At 36.5% G+C, this 27,303-nt stretch overlaps 1 protein-coding gene across 1 annotated transcript; it reads right to left on the reverse strand.

Annotated features, from left to right (window-relative positions):
* Positions 1-834: 834 nt before the first annotated feature.
* On the reverse strand, positions 835-27,303 carry ERI1 (exoribonuclease 1). Its single transcript, XM_047715676.1, has 7 exons — positions 27,039-27,303; positions 22,488-22,666; positions 18,737-18,947; positions 15,094-15,177; positions 13,670-13,779; positions 11,544-11,658; positions 835-1,950 (listed from the first exon to the last, which is right to left on the reverse strand). Exons 1-7 carry the CDS (start codon positions 27,144-27,146, stop codon positions 1,708-1,710), a joined length of 1,050 nt encoding a protein of 349 aa, XP_047571632.1. The 5' UTR covers positions 27,147-27,303; the 3' UTR covers positions 835-1,707.

Raw genomic sequence — 27,303 nt, forward strand, 5'->3', positions numbered from 1 at the left:
CCTTGCTATTTTCAGATTTCTCCACTGCAATTTCAGCTGTTAAGTAGCAACGACAGAAGCTGGCAACAGATAATTAATGGTTTTGCTGTGGCACAAATTTGAATTCTAAGGTTAAGGTGGCTACGTGGAAAAAAATCACCTAAAAAGAGTGCCAGTGGACTTCCTGGCATCCACATCTCAACAGTGATTTGCTGTTCTCTACAGCTCTGCCCTAGCCCAGCAACTCAGTAAGGATTTGAAGGAAATTCTTTGAAACTTACAGCAATACTTTACAGTATATTTTACGGTGCTATTTAGGATTCACAAAAATCTCAGCATACATCCATTTCACCCCCAAAGTTTACTGCATAAATATAAAACATCTAGATTTCCTTGTTTTACTATAATCCATATCAGTTTGTCTAAGGGCATCACATCCCTTGTGCCTTCTGTTATCCACTTGTTAGTCTTTATTCTTATTCTACAACTACCGCTCAAAGGCAAAAGTCATTCTTTTTACAGCACTGGGGAGAGAATTCTCAGACCAAGAAAAATGCCTCCTTTTTTCTTATGCACCAGGGTTGGAAGCCTCTATAAAAGTCATTTAGTTAATATGTAAATCATTAAAATAAAGTAGTATCACAACTACTAATAGAAAGGAAAAGAGAAGAGGCAAATTGTTCATGAAAGCTATAGGGGGAAATTCAATTCAGAAAATGTTTTTAGCATCTAGGTAAGAGTTTTGCTTTTTCAACTCCATAAACCCACTTACGTTTTTAGAATTAGTTAAGAATTAACTATCAAGATTTAGTGGTCACTCACTATGTAAAACCAACATGTAATAAAAACATAAAATGTTAAAAAGCATTATTTGACTTTATTAACCTTATTCATAATGTTGAATACAAATGCAAAATTAAGTGGTGACCCTATTCTTAGTCTATATCAAAGCATGGTCTCTTAGATTTAAGAATTAGGGTAGATGTATGTCACAAGAGGGAGGGGAATCAAAAAATGAAGTCCAAAGAACCCCAGTGATATGTTTATGTATGATAAAGTCTGAGCTACAGCCCTTATATTCCTTTAAATGGTATTTCCTTCTGACTTTCCATTAATCTCATCAGTAACTGACTTAACAAGACCCTATAATCTACCACAAGTCTTCCAACTACAAATTGAAAAGAAATGTAGGCAGATATGTGTACCAAGTACTTTATGAAATTCACCATGCACAGCTGAACTTCACATACAGAATTCAAAAATCAAAAGGACTGTGATAGTCTTAAAACCCAAAGCCTAGATAAGGCTTTCCAATCTCTCCTGCACTGTAAGAAATGACTTGATCTAATGATGTTAATGTAGAAATACATTATATATCTTAATATCAATAAGATATTACATTCAAGGAGAGCGCCAGTAAGCCTTTGCATTTTAAAACCAAAAGGAACACGTCTTGGACACCTTAAATTTAAAAAGTCAATTCTAAGCAGGAACTGTTACTGTGTAACAAATACTGCTCATATCAAAAGTGCTGGTGACAAAAAATTCAATATGCCCTCCCCACAGAATCTGTTCACACGCATTTATATATAACTGTAGTAAGACTGTAAATGTTTAAGGTGCTTAAATATTGCACCACAGGACTAATTTAATAAGTATTCACCTGCTACCTCTTTGTAGCAACTCCAGTTAGAGTGAATGATCTGTGGGCAAAGGGCAAAAATGCTGTTACTTTCTAGAATGCGGCATTTGTGGAGCTGGAGTGCCCTCTATTGGTAACGAAGAAGACACACTCATTAGCTGTCCTGCATGCATTTTCTCATTAATTCGGAGTTCACATCCATCTTGAAGCATTCGAACTGCTATTCGGGCAATGTTCTTAGAGTCGTCAAGACCACTGTGAGGCCGCCCATCATAATCCATTCCTAGCTTTTCAAGCATTATTGTCAATTTGGTTTGGCTTCTAGGAACCTGGAAAATAAACAACTTAGTAAATAATTTTTTAGTTTTCTGTAAGCCACTGTGAAAAATAAGAAAATAAAAATTAATGGTAACAGCTAAAGTTAGGCAAAAGGCAAGTACTCTTAGTCAAATGAAGCAAATAAATAATTTAAACCTTCAGAACTTTAAAAAAAATTCCCAAGTTATAAATGAAAATACATATAAATAGGTAGAATCCTCAAGACATCTAAAGAGTTTGCAGTTCTGTAATTTGACAAATCACATTTATGAAAGGAAATGTATTGTTCTGGATATCTAAGCTGAAGCTCTACCATTTTTTTTAAAAGTAGGTTCCCCGCTCAGTGTGGAGCCTAACATGGTGCTTGAACTCACAACCCTGAGTTCAAGACCTGAACCAAGATCAAGAGTCAGACACTCAGCCAACTGAGCCACCCAAGCACCCCAAAGCTCTACCATTTTAATCCAAACATTCTTTTCCGTGGTATTTTACTATAATGTATTACAGTGTATAATGTATTGATAGACTCCTTAGACAGATACACCAAAAAACAAACAAACAAACAAACAAACAAACTCATCCAGCCTTTCTATGACTAAAGATAATGAAGATCCAGCATGAAAGAAATTATCATGTGGTATTTAAACACCTGCTCCAATTTGGTAAATGTAAAAATCCCACTCCCCAAATTCCAATATGCCCCTCCACTTTTGAGAACCACTATTCTATCTACTATACTTGTTAAATAAGTTTTACATTCTGTAGTTTGTATAGCTATATGTCACCTATACACCTTAGGGTCTTGGCTTCTTCATCTGTAAAATAAGACTAACAGTTATACTCCTTATTCACTGGGTTATTGGGAGAATCACAAAGCAAATGATATAAAAGCACCATGATAAAAATTAATAATTATCCTAAACTGTAATACCATAATGCATTCTGGTCCTTTCATTAAGTATCACCTAGAAAAATGTGCTTTTCCAACATGTTGGACAACTTAGGTGAACTGAACTATTCCTAGACACACACAACCTACCAAGACTGAATCCTGAAGAAAACAAAACCTGAACAGACCTATAGTAAGTAAAGAGGACTGAACTGGTAATCAAAAACCTCCCAACAAAGAGAAGCCCAGAACTTGATGGCTTCAATGGTGAATTCTACAAAAACATTTAAATAAGTCTTAATACTAATCCTTCTCAAACTCTTGCAAAAAACTGAAGAGGAAGAAACATTTCCTAAATCATTTGATAAGCTTGGCATTATCCTGATATCGAGGCCAAAGACACTACAAGAAAACTTGAGACCATTATCCCTTATAAATATTGACGTAAAAATCCTCAATAATACTAGCAAACCAAATTCAGCAGCATATTAAATGAATTATACACCACGACTAAGTGAGATTTATTCTTGGAAAGTAAGGATGGTTTAACAGACAAAAAATAATCAATGTAACAAACCACATTAACAGAATGAAGGAAGAAACACATGATCACCTCAGCTGATGCAGAAAGCCATTTGACAAGATTAAACATTCTTTCATGAGAAGATTCTCAACAAACCAGGAATAGAAAAAAACTACCTCAAAATAATAAAGTCCATATATAAAAAAATTTAGAGTGAACATCATATTCAATGGTAAGAAGGCTGAAAGCTTTTCCTCGAGGATCAGGAACAAGATAGGGATGCTCACTTTTACCACTTCCATTCAAAATAACATCAGAAATTCTAACCAGAACAAGTAGGCATGAAAAAGAAATAAAAGAGATCTGAATTGGAAAGGAAGAAGTAAAGTGATCTTTGTTGGCAGCTGTCATGATCTTATATGGAGAAAGATTAAGATTAAGATTCCACCAAAAAATTGTCAGAACTAATAAGCAAAGACAGCAAAGTCATAGGGTACAAAATCAATACAGAAAAATCAGGTGCATTTCTATAAACTAGTAATGTAGAATCCAAAAAAGGAAATTAAGAAAACAATTCCATTTCAGTAGCAAAAAAAAAAAATTTTTAACCAAAGATGTGAAAGACTTGTACATCAAAAACTAAAAAATGTTGCTGAAAGAAATTAAAGACAGTATAAATAAGTGGGAAGACATCTGTGTTCATAAATTGAAAGATTTAATATTGTTCAGCTATCAATCTAACATAATCTATAAATGCAAAGCAATCACTAATAAAACAATAACTCAAAATGGATCAAAACCTAAACCCAAGTCCAAACTCTAAAAGTCTTAGAAGAAAACCTACAGGAGAAGTTTCATGACACTGGATTTGGCAATGGTTTCTCGGATATAACACCAAAAGCAGAGGCAACAAAAGAAAAACCAGATAAACTGGACTTCATGAAAATTTAAAACTTTTGTATCTCAAAGGGCACACTATCAACAGAGAAAAGCAGCCAACAGAATGGAAGAAAATATTTGGAAATCACAGATCTGAAAAAGGATTAATATCCAGAATATATAATGAATTCCTGGGCGCCTGAATAGCTCAGTTGGTTAAACATCTGCCTTCAGCTCAGGTCATGACCCCAAGGGTCCTGGGATTGAGTCCTGGCCTTAGGTTCAGTGCTTGGCGGGCCGTCTTTTTCTCCCTCTCCCTCTACACTGCCAGTGCTCATGCTTGCTCTCTCAAATAAAATCTTAAAAAAAAAAAAAAAAAAAAAAAAAAAAAAGAATTCCTAAAACTCAACGATAATAGTTAAAAAAAAAAAAACAAACAAAACTACTTGATTTCAAACTGGTCAAAGGACTTGAACAGATATATCTCCAGATACGTACAACTAGCTGATAAGTTCACAAAAAGCTACTCAACATTACTAATCATTCTGGAAGTACAAATTTATACCACAATGAGATACCACTCCAAACCCATTAGATGGCCATTATTTAAAAAAAAAAAAAAAAAAAGCAAGAAAATGGAAACTAAGTGTTGGCAAGGATGCAGAGAAACTGGAACCCTTGTGCATTGCTGGTGAGAATGTAAAATGGTGCTGCAGCTGTGACATGGAAGTTCCTCAAAAAATTAAACACAGAACTACCATATGATCCAATTCCACTTCTGGGTATGTACCCAAAGAACTGAAAGCAGGGACTCATTTATTTGCACACCTACATTCACTGGAGCATTATTTACAACAGCTGAAAGGTGGAAGAACCCACCTGTCTACAGAAGATGAAGGGATAAACAAAATGGGATATAAATCTAATGAAATATTATTCTACCTTCAAAAGGAAGGAGCTTCTCAAACAATGGAATTATTATTTAGCTTTACAAAGGAAGGAAATTCTGACACATGCTACCACATGTCTGAATCTTGAAGATATTATGCTAAGTGAAATATGCCAGGAACAAAAGGACAATATACTGTATGATTCCAGTTACATGAGATACCTAGAGTGGTACAATTCAGAGACAGAAAGCAGAATGGTGGTTACCAGGGGCCAAAGGAAGGGGGAACAGAGAGTCCCTTTTTAAAAGGTATAGTTTCAGGTTTGGAAGATGAAAAAGCCCTGGAAACGAATGGCGGTGATGGTTCCATGACAGTATGAATGTTCTTTTTGACACTGAACTGTGTACTTAATGGATAAATGGTAAATTTGTTATGCATATTTTACCACAAAATGAATCAGAGTTAACATGAAAAGTCCTGGACAGTGCCAGCAAAGTGATTAACTCTGTTAAACAAAGACCAATTCACTCAATCATGTCTAAAATTTAATAGCTGTGTGAAAACCTGGATGAAGAACACATAAACTTCACACTTCCTCTGGCCTGGCAAGGAAAAGTTCCCGAAGGCAAGATGCCTGACTTGAAAAGTGAATGGTAGGAAAACAGTAGGCCAAAATTTGCTGAGTGGTTTGAAGAAGGGCTACAAAAACTAGCCTAGACATTTTCATTACATAAACCAATTGAAGAAATCTCTGTAAGACCCTGTAGAAAACATTTAACTTCCAGTGACAAGATTCTTGGATTTTGAAGAAAATTAAGTCTTTGGAAAAATCACATTGCAAAAAAAAAAAAAACCTGAAATGTTCACACTTTTGCTTGGGCTTGGCAGTGTGAAAGTTATTTGCGAGTCTCAAGACCTACTGAAAGCCATATGGAAAAACTGTAGAAAATTAGATAGTATTTTTCTTCCCATTGAACACAGAATACAGCTAGGTAAAAAAAAAAAAAAAAAAAAAAAAAAAAAAATTTAAAACAACAACAACAACAACAACCTTTCTCAAAATCTTCTGCTTGGCCACAGAACCTGACTCTGAAAAGAGCTCTGTAACACACGGTCTGATCATACTGTAGAGATGAGAGTTACTGATCTGCCTTTAGAAGAGCTGCAATATCTGCACAAGAAGAGGGTCTAGGGGCACCTGGGTGGCTCAGTGGGTTAAAGCCTCTGCCTTTGGCTCAGGTCATGATCCCAGGGTCCTGGGATGGAGCCCCGCATAGGGCTCTCTGCTCAGCAGGGAGCCTGCTTCCTCCTCTGTCTCTCTCTGCCTGCTTCTCTGCCTACTTGTGATCTCTGTCAAATAAATAAATAAAAAAATCTTAAAAAAAAAAAAAAGAAGAAGAGGAGGGTCTAGTCACTCACAGAAAAGCAACGAACATTTTGCCACAGCTTTCAACCTTTTGTATGTGTAAGTAAGCCTCTTATTTAACAAGATGAAGAGCACAGGCAGAAGTTGTCTATTTCCAGTGGAAAACGAAATCCATGAGAACTTACCTCAAATCCAACCCAGAACTGAGTATTTGTACAGGAAAATAAAAAGACAAAAACAAAAGAACAAAAACAAACATCGCTTTCACCTTCCCAAAGCATATTTCATTCTTTACTTATACTTCAAAAATGACATTTTAATGCATATACAGAACTACTAAAGAAATAAACATGTTTGTATGATTTTGTAAATGCTGAACCTACATTTGAGCATGATCATGCCATAGATAAATAAGTTTATTCCCTAAAATCTGGTATAAAATTGCGTCTGTAACCTGTATTTTTATTCATATTGTTTCAGCTTACTTACAGAAAAATCAAACCCACTGTAAGTTTAAGCCAGCTATTAAAGAGAAAAGTATTATGCCTGCCCTGTAAGTTTCTTAAACATATGAAAAGGAAAGAGATAATTTCAAATTTAATGATCTATCTCCACTCCCAAGAAAGGGTGGGTAAAAAGTCATTTCTATAGTTTTAAAAAGGAGAAAGAACACTTTGTACATACCGAAGACTATACACCAGTAGCATCCTATACAGAAAAAATTTGTGTTAAGACTTTTAGGCCTACTTAAATAAGGAAAACAAAACAAAAGAAGGCAACATTTTAAAAAGAAAAAGGTTACATTTCCTCAACTTCCACTAACTGGCATTAAAGTTGAAAACTATTATGAATAGGGGAAAACCATATAGAAAGAGCATCCTATCCTTTCTGAGCAGAGAGACCCTGCTTCTCCCTCTGCCTGCCGCTCCCTTTGCTTGTGTACTCTTGCTCTCTCTCTCTCTCGGGCAAATAAATAAGTATAATCTTTAAAAAAGAAAAAAGAGAAGAGCAGCCTAATAAATTGGTCAACATAAACAGATCCACAAAAAAAATACTATATACAAAAGAGCACTTGACAATGTTATTGCCTTACTATATACCTACAACTTTCTGAACACTCCATGTATTGTGATGTATTGTGAGCTGTGGATGTTTTTATGCAGACTTAAAAATTATTTTATGGCTTTATTAATTATTAGTAATTATCCTTAAAATAAATAGAGTTAAAGGTTTGAGAAAGACACCCTAATGTAAGAAGGCATTGTTGCCTGGGAGGTATAGCAAAAAAAAAAGCAAACCTAAAGATGACTGAGCCCCTACAATTTACATGAAACACAGAGGATATGGGGCGCCTGCATGGCTCAGTCTTAAAGCATCTTCCTTTGGCTCAGGTCATGATCTCAGGGTCCTGGGACTGAGCCCCACATCGGGCTTCCTGCTTGGCGCGAAGCCTACCTCTGCCTCTCCCACTCCCCTGCTTGTGTTCCCACTCTTGCTGTGTCTCTGTTAAATAAATAAATAAAATCTTTAAAAAAAGAAAGAAAGAAACAGAGTAGAGGCATTTGAATTAATATCACAGGACACAATTAGCAAAATTCAGACTGGGAAAATGGAAAAATGGGTCCATTTCTTTTTCCTTTTTTTAAAAGATTTTATTTATTTGTCAGACAGAGAGAGAGAGAGAGAGCACACACAAGCAGGGGGAGTGGCAGGCAGAGGAAGAAGCATGCTCCCTGCTGAGCAATGACCCCCTCCCCAACTTTGTGGGATTTGATCACAGAACTTTGGGATCAGAACCTGAACCAAAGGCAGACACCTAACCAACTGAGCCACCCAGGCATCCCAAAATGGCTCCATTTCTTTAAAAAAATAAATAAATAAAATAAATTGCCAGAGAAAAAAAGGAGGTGGAAAATGAATTTAGAGATTAAAAAACTTAAAAGAGACATGTCAACCAACTTTAAATGTGTGGACCTTATTCAGATCCGGATTCAAATCACAAAAGGTAAAAGGAAAAAAAAAGAGGTGAAGGGAATTAAGAGGTATAAACCCCAGTTATAAAAAAAGGCACGGGGAAGAAAAGTACAGCACAGGGATACAGTCAATAATAACTGTAACAACATATGCTAGCAAACGGTGACACACTGAGGTGAGCATGGCATAATGTACAGAACTGTCCAATCACTATGTTGTAGGCCTGACACTAATATACTTCAATTTTTAAAATTAACTAATTAAATTAAACTTAAAAAGAAAGCTATAGCCACTTGATGATATTAAGGAATTATGGTTGATTATTTTCTAAGTGTGATAATGGTGTGATGGTTATGTTTTTTAAAACGGTTCCTTGTTTTTTGGAGCTACATAATGAAATGTTTACAGATCAAATGAAATAACATTTGAGGGGTGCCTGGGTGGCTCAGTGGGTTGGGCCTCTGCCTTCCGCTCAGGTCATGATCTCAGGGTCCCGGGATCAAGCCCTGAGTCAGGCAGACTCTCTGCTAGGTGGGGAGCCTGCCTTCCCCTCTCTCTCCGCCTGCCTCTCTGCCCACTTATGATCTCTGTCTGTCACATAAATAAAATCTTTAAAAAAAAAAAAAGGGAAGTAACATTTGAGATTGGCTTCAAAATAGTAAGGAAAGGGAAAAGTGGGTAGAGATGCAGATGAAACAAGGCTGGCCATGAGCTTATACCTATTAAAACTGGCCTGTTAAAACTGGATAATGAGGGCTTATTACACTTGTCAACTTTTGCATATATTTGTAATTATCCATAACAGATTTTTTTTTTAAAAAGATCACAAAATAAGTGAAAAGATAAATTCATAAAAAAGGAAAAAAAATTACCGAATATAATCAAAAGACTATTATCCAAGATAAATATCTATAAACAATCACAAATTGTAATCTACAATTACAAAAGGACAGACCACCCAATTTTTTAAAATGGGAAGACTTAAACAGGGATTTCACAAAATAAATTCGCATGACTAAGAACCATAAGAAAACAAGCTCAGGCTCCAAGTCATGAGTAATTAGGCAAATGCAAATTAGAACCTTAATGAGATGGCATCCCACATTCACCAAATATATAAACATTTAAAATGTCTGGCAATACCAGATGCTGGCAAAGATGTGGAGCAATTTAAAGTTCATCCACTCTTCTGGGGAGAGTACAAATCAGAAAACTATTTTTGCATTACCTAACGGCAATGATGCACATATCCTATGAATAAGCAATTCTACTAGTAGGTTTATACCCTGGAGCAATGAGTGCACAAAGGTGCCAGAAGACATGTGCAGGAATGTTTATGGCAACACTGTATCTAAAAGTCCCAAAATTGGCCAAAGTAGGACAGATAAACAAACTACTACATATTCACACAATGAAATTCTCCACAGCAATAAAATAAACTAACAGCAGCTACATACACAACATCAACGAATCTCAAACACAATCTTGACAAAAAAAGCAAAATGAACAATATAGCCAGTACAATGTTAATTATACCATGTTCAAAAAGATGCAGAAGTAAACTATATAGTATAAGAAAGACACATAAATATTAAAGCTTTAAGGAAAAGCAAGAAAATGATTTCCATGAAAGCGTGAACTATATGCGGGGGGGTGGGGGAGTGGGTGGTGGAGGGCTCTGGGAGAAAGGAAAGGAATTAAGAGAGTGGAAGTTACGAGGGATTTCACTTTAAAACAATCAAACTCCACTTTTCTGTATGTATATTTCTCAGCTTTTAAAAATGGGAAAATTATAAAAAATGTTTTTAAGGGACAGTACCTTTTCTCATGAAATTACTTTAGGATTTGCTTCACCAAGATGAGGTTGTAAAAGAAGCTGACACAAAGTCTAAAACATGACAGAGAAGCAAGGAAAGAATCTCTTAGGATGACTTTAGAAGAAGCCTGAAGAACAAATAGTTCAGATTAGAACAGAATTAAAAGCTATAGGAAGGTAGCCTCCAAGGAAAAAGGAAAAGGAAGAAAGGAAGGAAGGAAAAAAGAAAAAGAAAGAAAAGGACAAAGAAAGAAAACAGACCACTAAGTGTTTTGAATACGGAGAATGATTTACAGTTTGAATGGAAAGTAACAGGATAAGAAACCAACTGAAGGCGCTTGTAAAAATCTCGGGAGAAGTGGTGAACACTCTCCATCGCTTCAAGAACGTAAGCACTGAATAATGATTTGCTTATAAAGATAATGTAACTAATTAAGAAGACACGTAGAGGGGAAGGACATGCAGGTATGATGGCTTTCATACAGAGCTAAATATCATCTTCCATTGTAGGACTCCATATATAATTCAAACTGAAAATTCAAGAAATAGGATAAACATATCATCATTTAGAAGTATGAAAGTATGGGCGCCTGGGTGGCTCAGTGGGTTAAGCCGCTGCCTTCGGCTCAGGTCATGATCTCAGGGTCCTGGGATCGAGCCCCGCATCGGGCTCTCTGCTCAGCGGGGAGCCTGCTTCCTCCTCTCTCTCTGCCTGCCTCTCTGCCTGCTTGTGATCTCTCTGTCAAATAAATAAATAAAATCTTTAAAAAAAAAGAAGTATGAAGGTAAATACTGGAAGAAATGGCTACAAAAAGTTGAAAGTGTTTGCCTCAGGAGAGTAAGGAGAATAAGGACCAATACTGGTGAAGGCCATAGTGGATGAATGCCATTTTTCATAAGCCTTGTAGTACTACTTTAAAAATTTACAATACACATATATATTAACTTTGATAAAATTAAAGCTCAGTGGGGAGCATTTGTTCCACAAACAGTTCACATACTGAATACCCCCACAATTTCAAGCCTCTCCTAAAGCTCATATACTTACAGTTAACCTATTCAAATAATGATAACAGATTAAAAGAAAAATAGCTCAACTTCCTAAATTAATATAATCATCCTCATGTTTGGATTATAAAAACTTAGAACTAAAGTATATGGCCTTTTCCTGCGAAGAGCACCTAGTAAATCACAACTTACCATAAAAGCAAAATGTAATAAATTTATCATTAAGAGCAGTATAATCAATAATACAGAGAAATTTTACCTTGTAAAAGTTTCCATATGACTTTCGAATATTGATCCACTTTTTAGCAAAAGGAGGATATTTGAGCCTGCTTAGCCGGCACTGAATGTTCAGGAACTTACTCATATCCCACGAACTTGTAAAATCAAAAACAGGGGTAGAAAAATGATAAAATAAATGCTCTACTGGTCTACTGTTTTAAGTCATTCTAATTGTTTTTTATTTACATGTCACCTTTTTGATATTCACACACATCAACGAGCTTACAAAATTAACCTACTTCCAAAATACTAATTCAAAAATAAACAACAAAGGAAAGTAGAAGTCAGGTATATCAGACTTTCTTCATAAACGAATCTTACTAGGCTAATCATGATCACTTGCAAGGTTCTGATTACTCGGGCAGACCTCTATCTTGCTGATTATTTTTTCACAATCCTAAAATAACACTGCTAAGCTTACTTTTAATGCTAGATTTATTGTATTAGGAAGTTTTTGAGGGTATGCTTTGAAACAAAATAAAACAAAAAACAAATGAACAAAATATTTGAAAGACGAAAGTAGCCTGTATTAAATGGTGAGAATACAATTTGCTCTGTTACAGCGTTATGTTTCTATGACACTAATCAACTTACATAGTTAAGTAGGAAAATACTGATTGTATAATATGGAAATCGTGTTGGTTCATACATGGTTTTCTCCTAGGGACGGGAGGTGACACAACAGCCGTACAAATTATAACCTTCAGCAGGAAAGAAAAAAGTTCTCAATTCAGCTGCTACAGTGCTGAGAGTACTTTCAGCTATATTTTTAAAAAAATTTAAAAACGAGTGCTTGTTCCCAGGATCCTACTGCTTCTGTGCGTTTATAATAACCTCTGAGGTAACTTCCCTTAACTCTGAGCTGTCCAAATTATTTCTGGAGGTATGAGCTATGTCCCAGAATGTGAGGAATCACACATACATAATTTATAGAATCACACATACTGTGTTATGACAGAAACACCTATATTCCTGACCAGGAACATTGCTCATTCACATTTAAAATCAACAGATTTCCAAAGAGGTCTTCCAAAAGTTTTCCCAGATTTCTATTTTTAAACAAAATTATAATGTGACTACACCCAAAGCTTTGTTTCCTATGTAAGGGACACTAAACTGCAAGTGATGTAAGAGATTTAAGTGACATCTCAGTTTTAGTGTATAAATCTGTCCACAGTTTGAAAGACAAGTTGATCGGGATTTCCTTCTCCAATCTTAATAGCATCATGGTATAGGAGTTGCCCTGGCACAGTGCCTGTGATCCTCATTTCAATCCTCCCGATCTTTCCTCTAAGCTTTCCATCAAACGAATGCTTCTGAGCACACATTCTGAGTCCAGACTATAGGAAGCGTTAGGGAAGACAATCAACTAGCAGAAGCTCTTACTCTGAAAGGATTTTTAATCTCCCTGCAAACAAGTCTTACATAAAGTTTAGATATCAGAATACTTAGATGGCAGCACAAATGGCTCAGATATACAGACTATAAGACAACAACAACAACAAAAAAAAGATGATCAGTGTGAGTTGTAGTAGGTGGAGTAAAACAAAAGAAGGGCTTTGAATAATAATACAGTAGTAGGAAAGGAAGAGAGCCTTCCAGTAGAGAGGAGAGCATAAGTACGTGCCCAGAGAAAGGATACACCACTTGATTCATGGCCAGCATGCACGGAGTGGACAAGAATGGCAGGTGGATCAGGCTACCCAGGTGGGTGGGTTAGCTGAGAGAACGCTGAAAGCCAGACTGAAGAGTTTGGACTTCTTTGAGCAAGGAAGTGTCACGATAAAAACTGACTTTAGTAAAGTCATTTTAGTTTTACATAGTAATATTTATTTTTCCCTAGGAATCTAGTTCTGGATTAAACTATTATCATTCTTTCCCTCCTCTTTTTTTGATCCTTAGGATGCAAAGCTTAAGTAGAAAAAAGAAAACAACACAAAGTTGAAGTGGAAATAAGAATGTGAAAGGAAAAATACAGTCTCTTGTGGGAGACCCCAGAATTATCAGAAAATATTTTCTTGTGGTTATTCTAAAAGTTAAGTGGATATGAACATCTTTCATCTTTAAAAAAAGTAGATAAAAAAGATAATTTTCCTAAATACTCACCCATCTGTCAATATGCAATATTTATACTTTGTTCCTAATTCCTTCAATTTCATCCAGTCAATTACTTTTTTTAGTACCTGAGGGAAGGTATCAGCTCTGTCTACCTGATCCTGAGGATATAAAAGTAAAATTTATAAAAATAAGAGTAGCTACATGTAGTCCTGCAAATACCCAAACAGAAACGTCGAAAGAAAAACGAAGAGAAAGTCTTATCTATGATATTTTAAATTCTACATGATTTCCTTAGCTGAGGTCCACCTAACATTTCATTTTTAAAATAATAAAAAATTGTTCCCAGCCAGGCATTAGGGACGCTTTCAACTTAAGTATGTAATCCTCCCAAAATTAAGATCTGAGATCATCCCCGGTGTTTCTCTTTTTTTTTTTTTTTTAAGATCTCAATCCAGTGGCTTACTATTTCTCCAGAGTGAAAAAAAGGGAAATCTCCCAGCTAAAAGCCATGGCCCACTAACATGGTCTCCCTATGTCAAAGCTCAGATCTTTCCACAGCAGATGACACACCGCTGCCAGACTGATCTTCCTAAATTGATCCATCACATCACTTACATAGTTAAAATCCTCCAAACATCCCTCAGGGCTTTCAGGATAAGACACATAGACTCTTCATGGTGTGGCCTCCCTCTGCCTACCATTTTATTTTCAACCACTTTCTTGCCAGTCCGTACACAGCTGAGCTATCGGTAGTGTAAACCTGAAATGCCTCACTATGCTTTCTTGCCCATTGACCTATCATGATTCAGCCCAAGTTCACTAACTTGAGAAGTCTGACACTAGCCAGCTCTCTATTTCCTCTGCCATAAGATACCCATAATACCCAGATAAAACACTGACTTGTCAGTCTTCCTAACTATATTGTCACCACTGGTTTAGTGTGTCTGTCCTCCTGATTATAAATTGTTGAGTGAGACAAGGAGATTGACTTGACCACCTCTGTATCCCCAGTACCCTGGCAACTACTGTAGTAGGCACTGAAATACTTGTTGAGTGAATGAGTAAATGAATAAAGGAACCAAATTAATGAACAAAGAGCAATTAGAATACAATAAAAAGTCAGAGACTTAAAAAAACATTAAGCTATGTATCCAGTCAGGTTATAAAGAGATACATTTCCAAACTTCCTCTCCAAGTCCATCAAGGTCACACTTGCTTTACTAATGATCTAAATAAATGCAGCCTTTAGTTTTATCACTACAAGTCCTTAAGAGGAAAGGCTGAGAAAGATTTTACCAGGTATAAAATCTGCTTTTCTACTTTTTTAATAGTATAATCTGAAAAATCTTTACCAAGTAAGGAAAGTACCATATTAATTTGTTTACAATAATAATGATTTTTTTAAACTATGAAATAAAACCTAATTTCAAAACTTCTTTCAAACTCTAGAAAAAGGAACATAGAATTAGAACCTGAGTAATTCCAGTTAGGTTGATGCAGAAATCAGAAAGTTGTGTGTTAATCTCTGGTCTCACATACTGCTGGAATGTATCTTCCTACAAGGGAAGAACAAGGAGAACAAGTTAAAGTATTTTCTATGACTTTAGAAACAGGACACAAAATACATAAAACATTAAGCTACGGAAGACTATAATTTCATAGGTGCTCATGGTATAGCCCTTTCTAGAATTTTAACAATTTAAGGATAATTCTCTACTCCCAAAGCACTTTAATTATTTTATAGTTTAAAAAATTTTAAGAGTGGCACCCGGCTGGCTCAGTCAGTTAAGCATCCAACTCTTGGTTTTGCGTGAGGTGTGATTTCACGGGTCATGATATCCAGCCCCAAGTGGGGCTCCCTTCTCAGTGAAGAGTTTGCTTGAGATTCTCTCCCTCTGCCCCTCTCCCCACTCACATGCGCACACACACACTCTCTCTCTCAAATAAATAAATCTTCAAAAAATAAAAAAAATTTAAGATGGGGTGCCTGGGTGGCTCAGTTGTTAAGCAACTGACTCGTCATTTCAGCTCAGGTCATGATCTCATGGGTCGTGGGATTGAGCCCCATATCTGGCTCTACACTGAGCATGGAGCCTGCTGGAGATCCTCTCCTTCTGCCCCTCCCCCACTTGTGTGTGCACATGGGTGCACTCTCTATCTAAAATAAATAAATCTCAAAAAAATTTTTAAGATAAGGCAAGTATCTAAAAGCAAGTGTTCAAACCAAAGGTTAAATATTTTCTTGGGGAGCAAAATGTTGATAATTTTGCTCATAACATTTGAAATCGTAAAGCTTAATAATGCAACCTCAACTTCAAGTTACAGCTTTTTAAATAATAATAAATTCTTTGAGGAAATGCCAATCCTTAGTTATAAAAAATTAGCTCTAGAGTACTACTCTCTCATCTTCTCTTGACTACTCCTTATTTTTATATTGATTCTAATAAACTGAATACTGAATAGTCAAAATTAAACATGAGAAGGAGTAGTTTAAAGGGTGATAATATTATATTTCTGTAGCAATTTTAACCTCTTCGAGAAGCCTTCATGCTTGCCTTCCCATCTTATAATCAGGACAACTCTATGAACTCGTAGGCCAGTACGTTATCACCAAGCTCAGATCTCAAAGTGCAAATTTTCCTCTAACCTAATACTGCCTCCCTAAACTAGAACATGCTAAGTCACTTGTTAAAACTTAATGACAATTTCAAAGCCTAAAGGCAGCAATCATTAATACCAGGTAGATGCAGAGAAAAAGACAAAGAATATTTTTTGTGACAGAAAATTAAAAAATTAAGAGAAGTAAATGTTTTATTTCCCAATAATAAATTCTTTCTTCACACAAGTGTATGAAGCCAATGAGTTATAAAGATTATTATTATAAAAGAGCAAAATTAAAGAACAAAGAATGTTTGAACTTCAAAAGTCAGATGCTCTTTAGTTACCAAACACACTGCAGAAGGAAAAATTTTACTTAATTGAATTTCATAGATAAATGAAAACTTTTCTTTTTAAGTATCAATATTTTTATAATTTTCAATGAAAACCTTTCAAAAATATGCTGCAACTTCCCTTCCCAATACAGGCAGGTAATATTAAACACACTATTAATAAAACTTTAATCAGTATTTAACACTTTTATCAGAATGACGCTATAGAGAAGAACTATGCAATTGTTGACCAAATATTTAGCAATAACTTAAGTAAATTACATAGTAGATTAACAGGTGATGAGGGTTATTAAACATAAAGTAGAGCAGGTAAGTGGGATCAGAAAAATGGGGGGGGGGGTTCAGCTACACTATTAAATAGGTCATCACCTTTATGCAGAAGGTGAGAACTAAGAAAGGCCTGGAAGGAAGAGAGGGAGGGAGGAACTAGCAGCAAAACCTCTGGAGGAAAGGAATTAGAACTAAAGCCCTGGAAGGTGAGGGGGTAGAAATGCCTGGCATTTCTGAGAAATAGCAAGCAGGTCAATATGGCATGATCAGAGGTAATGAGAAGATATCTCATGTTAAAGAAAATGGCTTTTACTGAGTTAAATGGAAAGCCACTAAAGGTTTAAGCAGAGAGGGGGAATGATCTGACTTTTTTAGGATCACTCTAGCCACTATGTTGAGAATTGGCTGTGGGAGACATGGAAGGAAACAGAGACCAGTTTGAGGGTGTATGCAGTAAATCCAGACAAGAAATTAGGGGGGCTCAGACTACAGTCATAGCACTGCAGTTAAGTGGCCAGGTTCTGTATGTATTCTGAAGGCAGAGCAAACGGGAGTTGCTATTGGTCTGGATGTATGATGGGAGAGAAACAGGAGTCAAGGAGGATTCCTAGGTTTTGAACTGAGTAACACTGGAGACAAATCAAGAGAATGAAGTGTACTGATAGTCACTTGCAAAAAATGTTTCAAGGACAGAGTGGTCTCTTACACCAAGACTTAGGTAGAGATCCAAGATGACACTAATGAGTGATTTTAATGGAGTGATGGGATTGAAGACAGTGTGGATTTAAGAGAGAATGAGAGGAAACAGCAGTAGGTACCTTAGAACAAACGAATAGGGTAGCTGGCAGGGAAGTGGCATAGAGTGAAAGCTTTTCATGGTGTGAAAAGTAACAGGTCTGTATGTGATGGGAACAATACAGTAGAAAGCAATAAATCATTACTGTCTAAATGAGGGAAAAGAATTGCAAGAGTAATGTCCTTGAGTAAGAAAGAGAAAGTGGAATCTGGTGAGTTATACAAGATTATTACCTTCACAGCTGTCATTTTTCCTTTTAATTTATTGACTTTAATCTTCTTTGGACAAGGAAATTACATTAATAATCTGATTATAACTAAGAGGCCTCTGAGCAACACTACGAAAAAGATCTATGCATTTTAATACATAAGCCTTTTTATACTTGCTCCCAACATGTTGGTGCCAACTGGGGAACAGCACAGAAGTAACTTCTGGATGGATGAGATGCTAATACAACCTTGCTCGGATTTTACACAGCAAAGAGTAGTATCTGGGGAATACCTGCTGACTTCCTGAACTAATACTGCAGTGACAGCAAGTACGTAAAGCACATACATTATAGGTCTTGAGGCCAAGGTTTAGGAGTGTCATCACACCCTAGACTTCTCACTAGAAAGATGGCCAGTTCTAAGTTGAAAGGTGATTTCCATAATTTGCCATTTTTAGAGATCACAGCATATACAGTCATCTATAGCACCGGTTCTCAAACCAGACTGCATGTCAACTAAGAAGCTTTAAAAACATGCTGATATCAGGGGTTCCACCACAGAACAACTAAATCAGAACCTCTGGGATGAGGGCCAGGCATTTCCCCCCACTCCCTAGGAGATTCTGACGGCCAGCCAAGTATGTGCTCCAAGCAAACGGGAAAAAAAAAACCACTATAATTTTAGCTATTGGAAAAGGAGAGAAGTAGCCTCTGAAATTATTTCATTACAGCTTTTCTATCAATCAAACTGATACGAAGTACACAAGAGCAAACAGCCCACTTTGGAATTCTCATTCTAGCTTTAAAATAGCAAATGAGATGCCTGCTCTACTGAGAACCCCAGGAGAGTTGCTGCTAAGAATAAAACTGAAATACAACAATTTACTTACTATTTCTAAGGTATGGGTATTCAGTAAAACCACAGGAAATTCAATTATTTCATGTATAAATTCAGGTGGGTTGCCCTCTTCACAAGTGGCTTCAAAATCAATGATACAAATGTAGTCGTAGTAGCTGTCGGCACAACTGCCCTCTTTCAACATGAGCTTCTGCTTCTTGTAATAGTTTTTCAGCCTTTTCTTTAGCACATCCTTTACTCCTCTAAGGAAAGAAGAAGAAAATGAACTCTCAGGGAATTTTACCATCACGAATCTGAAGTCTTACCTGTTGGCACTGTGTGGAACACTGGTAGTCGCAGCATAATTTAGCAAATGTTAGCTAAAATAAATGTGAAGAAAGCAAGACTTAAGGCTAAATTAGCAAAGAATTAAAATCAAATGTAATACAGCATCAGTATTTTCCTTCCCAAGTAACTTTTCATTTTTGTAGTACATAAGAGCTTTCTCCTATTCTAGTATTTCACACCATAAGCCTGGTTAGCGTACACCACCTACAAAGCCGCATTGCCTTATACACCAAGATGATACACACACTGCAAAAACTGAAATTAACGTTGAACTATTCTGTGGGCCAAAACACAAATTTCAGAGTAAGAACATTCAGGTATATGGAACATTTATGTTGTCTCATACCTTTCTTTTGGCTTTTATAGGTTAAACAACTAAGATAGCCATATGATTATGAAAGCTCTATGAGCCTAATATGTAAAGTTGAATGTCTATTAGTTATTTAACTAGGAAAACTCATTTAGAAGATATCCTAGTATAAAACACTTCTAGAAGAACTTTGTCATACTCTGTAGGTTCTTAACTGGAAGTAGGTTTCTTCATTTACCATAAGTAGAATTCATTTCAGGAGATTATAGGTATTTTCAAAATATATGTTTCACAACTGGTGGGTGGAGAAAGGGTTGCTCTAAATAGATAACAATGGTTGGTAACGGCGGTCATGTTCTTCAAACTTTATGTACTTCTAAAAATTAAAAGCCATGACCAGTGCTGACTTCTTTCAGTGTTACTTGTTTGAGTCTTTATATTAACAGTTCATATATACAAAATGGCAGTAAAAATAAGAGGATCTAAATGGTAATTGGTGCGCAGCAACAACTCGGGAATTTTGGTCACATCACTGGTTAGTGACTATTAAAAAAATTTTTAATCTTTTATTTTCCTTTCTAAACTACCAATGAAAAGGAATCCTATTCCTAAGAATACTGACAACCAATTGCTTTAAGGCAAAATGTTTTAATATGTTTATTTGCTTGAAATTTTCTAAATTACCAAAATCTAGGAGGGAAATCCCTTAAGCCCCTTCATATTAAGGTGCTGTGAGTGACCTCTGTGTCATGGGGCAGCTCTGGATTCCTTCGTCTTAATTTCTCTTTCTTTCTTGGAGAAGCTGCACTTACTTTAAGGGGTGCCCACAAACCTAGTGGCAACAGGAACAATAACCAGGTGCTCCAGGGAGAGACTTGTCGCCTTTAATAACTCCTTTGCCATCCATATCCAAATAATCACCACTTTTGCCAATTCTAACTCAGAAAAAAATTCCGAATCTGCTTCTCCTGAATTGTCTCTGATGTGGCTCCATGAGCTCCCTGGACTCTGTCAAATGCTTCTAACACCACAACCCTCCTTTTCATTCTTTACCCCACTTGAGAACTATCCACTAACGCCAATTTCCTGCTATAATACCCTGAGTGGCTCCCTTGTACTTACACGTTAAACAGACTTCAGCATACAGTTCCTTTACAACTTGCCTACGACCTATCATTTCTGTATCATCTTCAGATGCTCCCACTCCCCATGGTACCTCAAACACTGCAGACAAAACACTGCATGAGCCACTGTCTAATATGTGATACGCTTTCTTGTTTTGTAACTTTGGTCATACAATAGCTGATGAAAAAGCAGGATTATTTAGCAGAAAACATACCCACAGAAATTAGTTTTGAGTTCCTTCTGCCTCAATTACCCTCCATTCCTTTTCTGTATGGCCTATCAATTCGATCATCACTCCTGAATTCCTAAGACACACTCTCTTCTTTATTTGCATGCTGTGCTTGGCCAGACCTCCAACACAGCACTGGTCACACTGTACTGTGATTGTCTGTGTGTATTCCCAAAGGACTGTCTGCTTTCCAAAGTGGGGAACGTACATATCCGTTTTACTTTTATAACTTTAATGCCCAGTGCAGTGCTTAGAAATCAGTAAGTGCTACTTGAATAAATGTACAAACATATAATTAGATCTCTAACTGCCATGCAAGGTCACAAGTAAGCAAGTGATCTTCACTTCTGGAAACGACAAAAATTTTGCTCAGAAAATCTTCACAAGCTATATCTTCATCATAGAGTCGGGGAAATGAAGTAAAATCTTTCTTCACAAGTTATCATGTAGACAATCTAAAAGGGAAAAAAGTACATGTGTGCTCTTTTGAAAAGTAGTGAAGCTCTATTTCAAAGCAAAGAAGAGGAATCTTGCCTAAAAGAGAAAAAGTATATAGGAGGACCCAGAAACAATAACTTTTATTGCATGCAATAAAAAATAACATTTATTGCATGCAGTCAATTTTTTTTATTAATGCCTGGCAACAGAATTGTCCATCAAAAATAAGCATGCTTTTCTGGATTCCAAAGCTCATTCTTACCTCATGCCCCAAGTTGAAATAAAGTGATTTGATTTGCAAAAAATTACTAAAAATTGAGTATGGGGGGCGTCTGGGTGGCTCAGTGGGTTAAGCCTCTGCCTCGGCTCAGGTCATGGTCTCAGGGTCCTGGGATCGAGCCCCACTTTGGGCTCTCTGCTCAGCAGGGAGCCTGCTTCCCCCTCTCTCTCTGCCTTTCTACCTATTTGTGTTATCTCTCTCTCTGTCAAATAAATAAATCTTTAAAAAAAAAACCTGAGTCTGTATTCATTTCACCGAACACATACACACACACACAGAATTGGCTAAGCTGCATTATTTTCTCTTTTAATATACAGTTAAACATAGATATACTATCATTCTGCATACTTTCAGAAACTAAAACAGAAAAAAATATTTCCTGGTAAGTGATTTTTTTAAATTACCTGGTTTGAAAGAAACCCTCTTTATAAAAATAACACAAAATAATACACACACACACACACACACACACACACACACACATCTCCAATCGCATTAATGAGATGTAATTAACCATCAACCAAATGAGTAACTAAAAAGATTTAAAATATATGTAGTAATAAGATAGCTACTCCTACACATTATTGGTAGATTGTCAAAATATTCAGACTTCAACTCAGCAATCTTAGTCTATCCCCTAAGAGACTGTCAGAAGTAATCAAAGTTGCACATAAATAACACTTTAAGAATGTAAATTACAGGGGCGCCTGGGTGGCTCAGTGGGTTAAAGCCTCTGCCTTCGGCCCAGGTCATGATCCCAGGGTCCTGGGATCGAACCCCACATCGGGCTCTCTGCTCAGCAGGGAGCCTGCTTCCTCCTCTCTCTCTCTGCCTGCCTCTCTGCCTGCTTGTGATCTCTATCTATCAAATAAATAAATAAAAATCTTTAAAAAAAAAAAAAAGATCTCTTTAAAAAAAAAAAGAATGTAAATTACAGCTGTTATCTGAATTGTTAATAATGACTATCTCTTTATGGTAGGATTATAGATGACTGTTAGTTTTTCAGTGTTCTCAAGATTTTCTACAATGAACATGTACTACTTTTAAATTTTTAAAAAGTTATTTTTAATTACCTGGTTTCAAGCTTGAATTCTGAAAGTTTAGCTCTGAGTTCTTCCTTACTCATTCTATTAATGCATCCATTTGTAATAGCAATCTCTTTGTAAACTGGGTCACTGAAATCACTTGCACTGGAGGTAATGAACATAGACTCTTTTGTTTCTTGGCCATCGAATCTACATCGTTGCTTATTCTACCAAAAAAAAAGATACAGCATATAATTAATAAAAACAACTTAAAGATTCAAACTCCTGAGGCCCATTCATGCTACATATGCAATGAAAAGTACACAGAAAGAAGAAAGACGTGTTTCCAATACAATTTACCCTGCTGTTCTGAGTCATGAGATTTCTTAAAGGAAATGAAGCTAAGTAAAAATAGCACTGGTATTGGGAGCACTTCAAAACAGAGCCCTAGCTGACCATTTACTAGCAGCAAGACCTTGGATAGTTACTTATTAGCCTATGATCTTCAGTTTCCTTATCTATAAAATAAAGAATAATAATAATAATAACTATTCCAAGTGGCACTTGGCATTCGGTAATGGTAAACAGTATTTAAACAAGGTTATTATAGGGGTACCTGGGTAGCTCAGTTGGCTAAGCATCTGACTTCAGCTCCCCTGTGTCCTGCTCAGCAGGGAGTCTGCTTGTCCCTCTTCCTCTGCCCCCTCCCCCCGTAAGCTCTCTCTCTAATAAAGAAATAAAATCTTTAAAAACTGTTTTAAAATAAACAAGGTTATTATAAGGATTAAATGAGATTATGTATATCAGCTCCCAACACCATACCCACTGTGCAATTAATGGAAATTTTATTACCGTATCATAGACTATAGAACAGACCTTTTCACAAATGACAATCTACAATTTACAGACAAATTTTTAAATGACCTTTTACAGCATTATGCATGTGTAAGTCAGTGACTTCCTGAGAATTTTTTTAAAAAGATTTTATTTATTTGAGAGAGAGAGCATGAATGAGCATGTGTGAGAAGGGTAGGGGCAGAGGGAGAGAGAGAATATCAAACAAAGTCCTCCGCTGAGCACAGAGCTTGATGCAGGGCTTAATTCCACAACCCTAAGATCATGACCTGAGCCAAAATCAAGAGTCTGACATTGAAGAGACTGAGCCACACAGGTGCCCCCACAGAAGTTTTTAACCTGACTTCATTTCACTAACTTAACAGAAATTGCCCAATATAAAAACAAAATGGGCTAGATAGAAATCTAGCTCAAAACTTCCTAGAACCCAAAGCAAAGGAGGAAATGTATTCGGTTTCAAAACACACAATTTCTAAAACTCACATTGTACCAATTATTCAGAAGAACTACAGTTACTGTATCATAAATCCTCCCTCTTTCCTTAAATCAAAATCTTTGTATGAAAAAACATAACTATAATCACTCCACAGGTAGTCCCAAATTATTAATATGTTAAGTAACAGAGTTCCATTTACAAGTTAATTATTTTCCAAATGCAATGTCACAAATATTAGGTATGTTTCAGAATTTCAAAAAGACTTTGGAACTTACCATTAATCTATATTAAAATTTGTTAACTTAGTTATAATTTACCACATTGTCCCCACATGAACTTTAATGACAGATTAAGAAGGGATAGCCATGGAAAGGCCAAAGACCCTGACTTAGCACTAATCCTAATGGTCAGGAACTATTTCCCACTCAAAGCTCTCAATTTAGTATGACACACATTTACTAGAAATGCAATGTTTGGTATTGTGCTAGAGTACTCAAGAATTACTCCTATCTCGTCAGAGGAAGATGTCAGCAATCCCAATATCTGACTTGTCCATAAATAACTATATTGAAGTTCCTTGTTGACAAGTTCTTTAAAAAACTTTATTACACTGATCTTTGACTAAAGCTGAGGAAATAACTAGCTTTTGGTAATATGTTAAATTTATAATACCTAGCTATTTTATCACTAGAATTTAATCAAGATAATTTATCTCATGTCTTTAAATTTACACTGAATTTTAAACTTCATCTTCAGTCAGGTTAAAATTTAGATCAACAGCGAGTTAACAGTTTGTCTACCAAAACAGAAGGCTCAGTCAATTTAAGCAAATTTACTCTTTGGTTAAGTCCTCTCTCTCTGATTCACCTGCTTAATTCTTATCTAAGATTGTAGCTACAAAAATTACCTACAAATAACACTAAGGCTTCTTGTAAATTTGCTATAAATCGTGATTTCTGTAACAGAAGATCTGCTTCCTCTCCCAGATCCAACTCTAGCTCTTTCAGTGAAGCTCAGGGCATCAGGGTCCAGTTCTCAGTGATCAGTGCCTTCTCCCAAATTTAAGGTCTACACTAATGGTTTCCAAAGGTGCTCAAGTCAATTCACTAAGAAGCAGAAAGAAAATATTAAAAATCTCATCTGTATTATTAATCTACTAAAATGCATAATTAGTTTACTAAATAATTGATACTAAATAATGCATGGATTGATATACTAAATTATATACTAAATTATACTAAATTGATATACTAAATAGATTGATAATACATAGATTGATACTCCCCAATGTCTATGTCCACCTGAAACACTTCACATAAAGTCCTGGACATACAATGAGGAAAGGGTGGACAGATTCCATAGTATGGGGACGAAATGCAATGCTTCCGGTGTTGTGGCATTCTGCATTCTGCAATTCACTTTCGGTGTTGTGGCATTTTGCAATTTTCCTGTATTCAAGTAAATGGCTGTATGATTTATATTATCCCCAATAAGAAGATATTTACATTATGGGAAATGATTATAAAAATCTTTTATACCAAAAAGAGGCTTACTATCTTGCCTTACGTACTTAAAAATGTTTTTCGACTTCAAGTGACATATATTTTCATTTACAAGACAGGTATTCCAAAATTGCTGTCATTTTCTGTGATGAGAAAGGAATTAATAGCTTGAAATTCAGAAGATTCCTTTTAACAAACACAACATGAAATAAAATATGTTTTAATAACAAGATAAAAAGAAACTTTTCTCTGTGGCAAGAACATTTTAAAAATAGTTATTTTGGGAATGTTTTCATTATTTTATTGCCCAAAACTGCATTACCTACAAAACAAACAAAAAAACTTCTGCAACTACACACACAAAAAAAGACCTTTGAAGTATAATTTAGCTTGATTAAAATTCTTCCAAAAGAAGAGTTCTGATGAAATTGGAACCTACTTACTTAAAAACATAAAAATGCAACCCCTATTATTTTACAAAAACAATGGATATTAGGGATAATGAAAATGTACTTAGCTGAGTTCCAACAAAATACTCTGAGATTGAAAAAAAAAAACTGTATCACCATTTATTAATGGTATCCAACAATATGTTTTTAACAAATATGAGTCACTAAAACCAATTTGGAACATAGACCTAAGTTTTAAGTCACTGTATCTCAAAGTTTTAAGACTTTCAAATATAATGAAGTATAGTCAATATTTCTAAACCAACTTACATGATGAAGATCTCAGATTGAAGAGGGAGGTGGGTGGAAAAGTGTTTCTTTAGAGAGAAGGGGCCTGGAAGGCCTCTTTGAAAGTAGTATCTTAAAGAGAATGCAGTAACTATGCAAAGATCCCAAAGAAGAGCATGCAGGGCAAAGGGAAAATACAAAGATCCTTAATGAAAAAGACCATCCACCCTAAAAAAAAAAAAAAAAAAAAAAAAAAAACAACAACAACAACAACAACAATGAAGCCAGGAGCTCTGAGAGCAAAAGGGAAGAACTGTGTGAGATGAATTCAGCACTGGGGGCAGGAGCCAGGTCTTGCAGGACAGCAAACTGAAAACTTAGCAAGGGAAGAAACCCAGTCAGATTTATGTTATTAAGATCATTCTAGCAACTATATGAAGACCTTAACCAGATCCAAGAGCAAGAACAAGGACGCCTCCTGCAAGTACCCATTCTAGGAAGTGCTCAAAATACATTCCTGAAATGAAATAACCAATTTTAGTATTTTTTACAATCTGCAGCGCTGGTCAACAATAATTTATATCTCTGTCCAACAGGTCGAATAAATAAGTTTTTGCTCTAAGAGCTACCAATGAGTTGTTAAAATTATTATGGAAAATAAGTGATACGATAGGTCGACATGAAATAGTAGCAAATGGGCAAAATCTCCAACTAACAGGTACAACCACCTTCTGTGAAGTCTGGGAGGCAAAGGGCTTCAGGTCTTAAGAAATGACATACCTAGAGCACAGGGTGCGCTTTTTAAAACATAACCTATCAATTACCTATAAGGGCTGGAGAGAATGACCACAGCAACAGCGCGCACAGAGTATCAGAGCAGAATTCCCAGCAGAACTTATAAAACCACAGTTCACACACTTCTCTTCTTGACCATTTCCTCACATCCCGAGGGTAATTCGGGCGAGAGGGGGCTCAGTGACAACCATGGTACCGGAGGTGGCGACAGGGAAAGCTACCTGGGCTGGGTGGAAGGGCACGCAGGCTGAGGTTTCTGCGGGACACCCTCGAAAACAGGGACGCGGGCATATGGAAGGGCCGGACACCGACTGCCGGGCGCGGGCGGACTCACCTCGGGATTCGGATGCTGCGGCTCCTCCCCACACTCTGACCGGGGCGACTCCAGCCACGCGGGAGTCACGGCCTCGCTGCTAGGCTGTCTGCTCCGCTCACGCTCCATGCCGGCTGTCACGTAAAAAGAGAGGGGCTGGAGCCCGACACTCGCTCACTCTCACTCGGCCAAGCCCGAAAGCCTCGCCTTTCTCCGTTGAAAAATTACCGGGCTCGCGTTCCCGCGGCGGCGGCCACACAAACTCGAGCGGACACCTCCCACTTCC

Source organism: Lutra lutra, chromosome 2, assembly GCF_902655055.1.
Source record: "Lutra lutra chromosome 2, mLutLut1.2, whole genome shotgun sequence".
Classification (NCBI taxonomy): Eukaryota; Metazoa; Chordata; class Mammalia; order Carnivora; family Mustelidae; genus Lutra; species Lutra lutra.

Coding starts and splice junctions, on each gene's coding strand:
- ERI1 (XM_047715676.1), bottom strand. CDS start 27,146: ATGGAGCGTGAGCGGAGCAGACAGCCTAGCAGCGAGGCCGTGACTCCC. Junction 11,659..13,669: donor TATTGCATATTGACAGATGG/GTGAGTATTTAG, acceptor TGATTTTACAAG/TTCGTGGGATATGAGTAAGT. Junction 1,951..11,543: donor CATATGGAAACTTTTACAAG/GTAAAATTTCTC, acceptor TTTATTTTCCAG/GTTCCTAGAAGCCAAACCAA.